Source organism: Lipotes vexillifer, unplaced genomic scaffold (genome assembly GCF_000442215.2).
Source record: "Lipotes vexillifer unplaced genomic scaffold, Lipotes_vexillifer_v1.1 scaffold613, whole genome shotgun sequence".
Taxonomy (NCBI): domain Eukaryota; kingdom Metazoa; phylum Chordata; class Mammalia; order Artiodactyla; family Lipotidae; genus Lipotes; species Lipotes vexillifer.
The window spans coordinates 635,784-642,006 of record NW_006792345.1 but is presented as its reverse complement, the minus strand read 5'-3'; the positions used below and the strand labels follow the sequence as shown (position 1 = coordinate 642,006).

General features: G+C 53.7%; 1 protein-coding gene across 1 annotated transcript in view; it reads left to right on the top strand.

Moving 5' to 3' along the window:
* RASGEF1C (RasGEF domain family member 1C) overlaps nucleotides 1-6,223 on the top strand; it is a 32,620-nt gene that overhangs the window by 773 nt on the left and 25,624 nt on the right. The window contains exons 3-4 of the mRNA XM_007465508.1: nucleotides 1-100; nucleotides 1,297-1,434. Of these exons, the coding sequence (XP_007465570.1) occupies nucleotides 1-100; nucleotides 1,297-1,434 (238 nt within the window). The remainder of the gene's footprint in view (nucleotides 101-1,296; nucleotides 1,435-6,223) is intronic.

Genomic DNA, 6,223 nt, shown 5'->3' with positions numbered 1-6,223 from the left:
GCTGAGCTCCCGCCTCTTCATCGAGCCCCGGGAGCTCCTGGCCCGGGTCTGCCACTTGTGCATCGAGCAGCAGCAGCTGGACAAGCCAGTGCTGGACAAGGTGAGAGACAGGGCAGGGCCGGGGGCCTCCAAGTGTACTGGGTCTCCCCTGACATGCACTTGTGAATCAACATCTTGGAGAGGCAGCAATTGCTCCCGTTCTCCTGACAAGGAGCCCACAGGGGTTTCTGACTTGTCTGAAGCCCAGAGCCAGAAGGGACAGAGTCAGAACCTTTAACCCCAGTGCTGTTTTCCAATGCCCTAGGGGAGCCTTGAGCTCACACAGCCCAAACCTGGGCCCCCAGAGCCCCATGAGTAGATTCCCATCTGTGGCCTGGGATGGCCCTGCAGTGCCTGCTGTTCTCCCTGCCCCCAGCACCCTCTGTTCCACCCCTTCTTCTTCTGCGGGTCCACTGTTGGCTCGGCCTTCCCTCGGTTCCCCATATCCTTTCCTCTGTCCCTCGCCATATCCCATGGGCTGCAACTGTCTATTTATACATGTGTCAGTAGGGTTCTGCTGTCCAGCGATAGAAACCCAGTTTCAACTGGCCTAAGGCAAAGGGACTTTACTGGCTCATGTAACTGCAAAGTCTCAAGCTACCACTGGCTCCAGGGACTAAAACACCATTAAAACGTGGTCTTTCTCCCTAAGACCCCTTGCTTTGTTTTCCTCTGGCCAGCCTCACTCTTGCTCAGGCAGGTTCTCTGCACGGTGACTGATGGCCTCCGTGGCTCCAGGGTCATGGTCTACCCTTCCCAATCCCGTGGAAAGAGGATCCTGATAAATAAAAGCCCCTATCTCATTGGCTTAGCTTAGGCCACATGCCCCTCTGTGAGCCAATCACAGTGCATGATGGGGGTGTTCCATGCGCTGATTGGCCAGCACTGATCTGGGCACACTCCTGGAGCCCTGGGTTAGGATCAGCTGCGAAGGATGGAGAGGGAGACCCCACAGGAAAACTGAGATGCTGTCACCACAGAAAGGGAGATGGGATGACTGGCAGTTACAAACAAGAGATGACCCCCATTCCAAACGTGTGTGTGTCCCCCTCTGCTCTGCTGTGGTCAGCCCCCATCCCCATGTCCCGTCTCTGTCTCCTGGCACAAAGAAGGCACGAGACCCACCCCGCCTCGGCCATTGCTGCTGCCCCTCGGACAGCCCAGACGCGCAGTGAGTGGCTGAGACAGTGGCTGCTGTGACACCCACCTCCCAAGCAACCCTCACCAAATGCAGACGACCCTCGGCTTGCCTTGCAGGCCCAGGTCCGGAAGTTTGGCCCCAAACTGCTCCAGTTGTTGGCCGAGTGGACAGAGACATTCCCGCGGGACTTCCAGGAGGAGTCGACCATCAGTCACCTGAAGGACGTGGTGGGCCGCATCGCCCCCTGTGACGAGGTGGGAGAGCCAAGCGGGATTCTCTTCGCCTTGTCTACACCCTCACACCCCAGATCTGAGCCTGTTCCTGGGATGGCCTCAGGGTCCTCATCTCCCCACCAACACACTGCAGCCCCTCTAAAATCAGCCCCTTTCTGCCCCATCAGAGAATCAGGCACTGCAGAGCCGGCAGGGAGAGCAGGCCTCTGGTTCCAGGCCTGGTCTCTTGACCTTTCTCCTGTCCTGCTCTCATCAGTGGCATCAGATGGCAAGTGAAGGGCTCTTGTGGCTGCGTGGTCGGGCCATAGGTCAATGACCCATTAGGCTGGCCTGGCAGAACCCTCTTCCCCAGTAGCTTGGGAGGCAGCCAGTGTATTGGGCATCTGGTGCCTCTGCAACCCACACCCTGCCCTGCTCTCCCAGCTGCATTACTCTGGGGAAGGCACTTAAAGGTGAAAGAGGAACAAAACTCCCTACTCCCTACCTCCCAGGATTAGGGTGAGAACACTGAGGGGGAGTGCATGTTGCTTGCCTTGGGAGGAGGCTGAATGCGGCAAGCTGACAGCTAGTGACATGCCCCACAGTGGGTCTGAACACAGAGCCAGCCAGAGCCAAAGGAGAACTGCCAAGGCAGGCTGGGCTTCAGGAAGCTGTAAAGTCCAAGGCCTAACTGAGGATCAGAAAGGGATGCCTTGCCCTGAGTTCATTTCACATAGCCAGCAAGTTAGTTGTTCTGAGAGCTCGGTGAGATGAGGGTTATCGCCTCCTCCTCCTTGGCATCCCCTGATCCATCTGGGGATTATAACACTTGGCTTAGGTTGCAGCAGAAAAGAGACTCAGGGAAGGCTCAATGATTGGATGGATCAGGAGGATGAAGCAGGAAGGGGAGATGCTGACTGACCGGCTTGGTACGTAGTTGGCTACTTTGATGGATGAGTCGAGGGGGAAAGAAAGATGTTTGGGAAGTTGGGTAGGCAGGGAGATTTATGGGGTAAGTGGATGTGGAGAGATTGATGGAAAGAAGTGAAGGAGAAAGGTAGAAATGATAGCTAGATGAGTGGGTAGATGGATGACTAGATGGTTGGGAGGGTGAGTGAATGGGTAGGTGGATGGGTGTGTGTGGGTATGGGTGAGTGGGTGAGAACATGGATGGGAAGGTGGGTGGGTGGATGGATGGATGGACGGATGGTGGATGGACGGATGGGTGGGTGGGTGGATGGACGTTGGATGGATGTATGAATGGATGGATGGTGGATTGATGGTGATGGATGGATGTATGCATGGTGGATAGATGTATGAATGGATGGATGAGGGCAAATGTTAGAATGGAGGGAGGAAGGATAGATAAGTGAATTGATGGATCTGTGGGTGGGTGACTGTATAAAAGGGGAGGTGGGCAGTAACAGATGGGTGGGAAATAGTTGGTTGCAGGGACGGTAGATGGATGGATGAATGGATGGAGCAGAGGGTATGTAGTGAGATGAGAGCCCAGTCCTCTGCTTTATCTCCCTCCCCCCCACCACAGTAGGCCTTCAAGCAGGTGAGGTCTAAGCCATTGACAAGATGGATTATCTGCCCTTATCAGGCCTGCCTGTGCCATTGGCAGAGAAATTTCAGAGGCAGACCATGCCATTCTGGCCACGGTGGCATGGGATGGGTGTAAGTTCTGGGCTTGTTTCCTTGACAAGCAGTGCCTCCTCACTGAGCCCTCAAAAAATCTGTCAAGACTGTGCCGGGAAATCTTTTCTAACTACCCAGTAGATGAAAATAAGATACAGCCAAGACCTATGAATGGGCTATAGAAAGCAGTCATCCACCAGGTGTGGATTTTCAAAGCAGAAATAACTCATTCGGGGCATTTCTCATTCCTTCCCTTGGAATCCAATTAGGTGTGCTGAGTGGTGAGAACTGGACCTGGGATTCCCTAGTCTCCATGCCACCCACCCAGGCTCAGGCCAGGGGTGCCCCATGTGACTTTGTAATCCCCAAGTTGCCCTTCCCCAGAAAGCACCTGCTCCAAGGGGATGTCCTGTAGGTGCTGGTTTCCCTCCCCTGGATGCTGCGGGTGGACTGCACGCTGCTCCCCTCCCAGCACAGGCACAGTCTCAGCTGGGAAAGGAGCTGGTGAGCCCTGAACCAAACTGATGAGGCAGGGCCCACAGGACTTAGAACATGAGGTCAGGGTCAGACCTTCTGAGCTCAGATCCCAGCTCAGAAACCACAGCTATGTGACTTTGGGCAAGGTGCTTCCCCTCTCTGAACTTCAGTTTCTTCATCAGTCAAACAGAGACGATAACTGCCTCCCACCGCACAGGTCTGCGGCAAAGGCCCTGAAGTCACGTGTGCTCGTATTTCAGCACTTGGTAAATGTGAGCTATGATGAGGAACAAATTCTTTCCAAAGTTCAGGCACATGGGGATTATATTTAACTTTTTTGAAACTTTTGTTATGGAACATTTCAAACATATACAAACATAGATAATAGTAACCATGAACTCCTGTGTGCTCATAGCCTAGCTTCAACAATTATCAACATTTTGCCAAACTTGTTTCTTCTATCCCCTCACACACTTCCCCTCCCTCCAAATTATGTTTTTAAATCATAGGCATTATATCTTTTGCTCCAAAAACATTTCAGAATCATCTTGTAAAAGATTTCTTTTTTTTTTTTTTGTGGTACGCGGGCCTCTCACTGTTGTGGCCTCTCCCATTGCAGAGCACAGGCTCCGGACGCGCAGGCCCAGCGGCCATGGCTCACGGGCCCAGTCGCTCCGCGGCATGTGGGATCTTCCTGGACCGGGGCACGAACCCGTGTCCCTTGCATCGGCAGGCAGACTCTCAACCGCTGCGCCACCAGGGAAGCCCGTAAAAGATTTCTTACACAGAGATAGGATCAAGATAGGATGATATAAAGTGTTGTGCATAATACAATGAGATGAGCACAAGTGTTTTCAGAACTGCGTGTCTTTGGGCAAGTTACTTAACCTCTCTGGACCTTAAATTAATTTCTGTAAGAGGGAAGATGATAAGCCCTCCCTCAAAGGGCTGTGAGGAGAACAATGCTGCTCAGGAATGTGGAGGAGGTGGTACAGGGCCAGGAAGGAGTGGGGCTTCCCCATCAAAGTGGCTGTGAAAGGTGACACCTTTCTCTTTCTTCCTGCCCCCCTGCCATTTCCTGGAAGCCTCATGTCCTCACTGTGCTCCCCACCACCTCTCAGTAACCGGGAACAAGGGGCTGGAGCGGCTCTGGGAAGGCCATTCTCTATGACTGTGGGTTCTGTGCTGCTCCAGTCCACCCTCGGCTCCCATCCTGGTAGGTTGGGCTCAGCAGTTACAGCTCAGGAAGGCCAATGCCGAGGCTGAGGGAGACCGGGGGATCACAGGAAGGCCTAGAGGGTCACAGCCCTGGTGAGGGAGACAGGACAGGAGGACAGCAGTGCCTTGGCCACACCCACTGGGCTGGCCAGAGGAGGCTGACGGTACGGGCAGCCTTCCTCGCTCTGGCCTTGCTCTCCCACTCACATGGCTGTCTACTAGCTCCCACCAAGGGCAAAGGTGGTGGACAGCTGACTCAGAGAACGAGCTGGCAGTGGGTGCAGAACTCCTGCCTGTGCAGGTGGGCTAAGCCCGTTGGACATCAGCCGCGGGCTGGCTCAGGTGGGAGCTTTCAGGAACTTCAGAAAACAAGGGCCCGTACTTGTCTGGATGGAAATGGATCCTAATCTCTTGGTCCAAGAGAACTTGGAGGCACCTGGAGAGCCATGGCCACCACCCAGGCCACCCTTGGACAGCGACCTCTACACTCACACTCGGCTCCGTGCATGCAGCAGGCAGCTCTGTGAGAATGACAGAGAAAACAGCCCAGGCCCCAACCTCCCAGCTCACGGGCGAGCCACTGGGGGAGAGCTGAGCCATGCTGGGTGCACCCTGGCGCTCGAATGTGGGCTCCTGACAGTGACAAGGAACACACTGGCGTTCTCAGCAGTAGGTCCCTGGACCTGCCTGGATTCACTGAGATCTCCCAGACAGTGTCCACAAGGTGTAGAAATCAGTGAGAGAATGAGAGGAGGTCAAAGAGAAGGTCAAATACCTTCCCCACATTCAGAGGGGGAACAGAAGATTCAGGAAAAAATCAACAGATAAGCTTGAGGTTAACACTATTGGAAAATTTTTAAATGAATTAGCACGCAAGCAATGGCAATTGTTTGGAGTGAATATTGGTTCAATAGAAACAAGTCCTGCTAAATTGTCTGCATATTTTTAAAAATAGGGCCAGTGCCTGGTTCTATCAAACTGTAGCCACAGATGCACTGCATCCATGACTTCAGTAGAGCTCTGAAGTCTGCCTTGGAGAGGCTGACTGACTAGAAGCAGGTGAAGGCCAGTTTTATCTAATCAGCAAATATGTGTGAGCCCCTCCTGTTCATGCTGAGGATCAGCAAAGTGTGACCCAGTGTTGCCTTCATGGAGCTGGTATTCCAGTGAGAGGCTTGGACAAGGGCTGTGAAGGAAGGGCATGGAGCTCGGAGGGAGACGGCTGTACAGGTCCTGCCTGGGTCATGGGGCAGGAGGGACAAGGGGTCAAAAGGATGAGGGAGTGGTCTGTGTCTGGAGCACAGAAAAGAGGAGCAAGGGCTACATGGAGGCCATTGAACATGCCCAGAGCTGACCTCAGGGCCTCCAAGCCATGTCAGGCTTTTTGTCTTTGCAAAAGCAGGGAGGCAATTTAGGCAAGAAGCGTGCAGTGGTCCAATGTGCATTTTGAACAGAACACTCTTGCTACACGGTGGAATGGAGAGAGGCTGGCAGG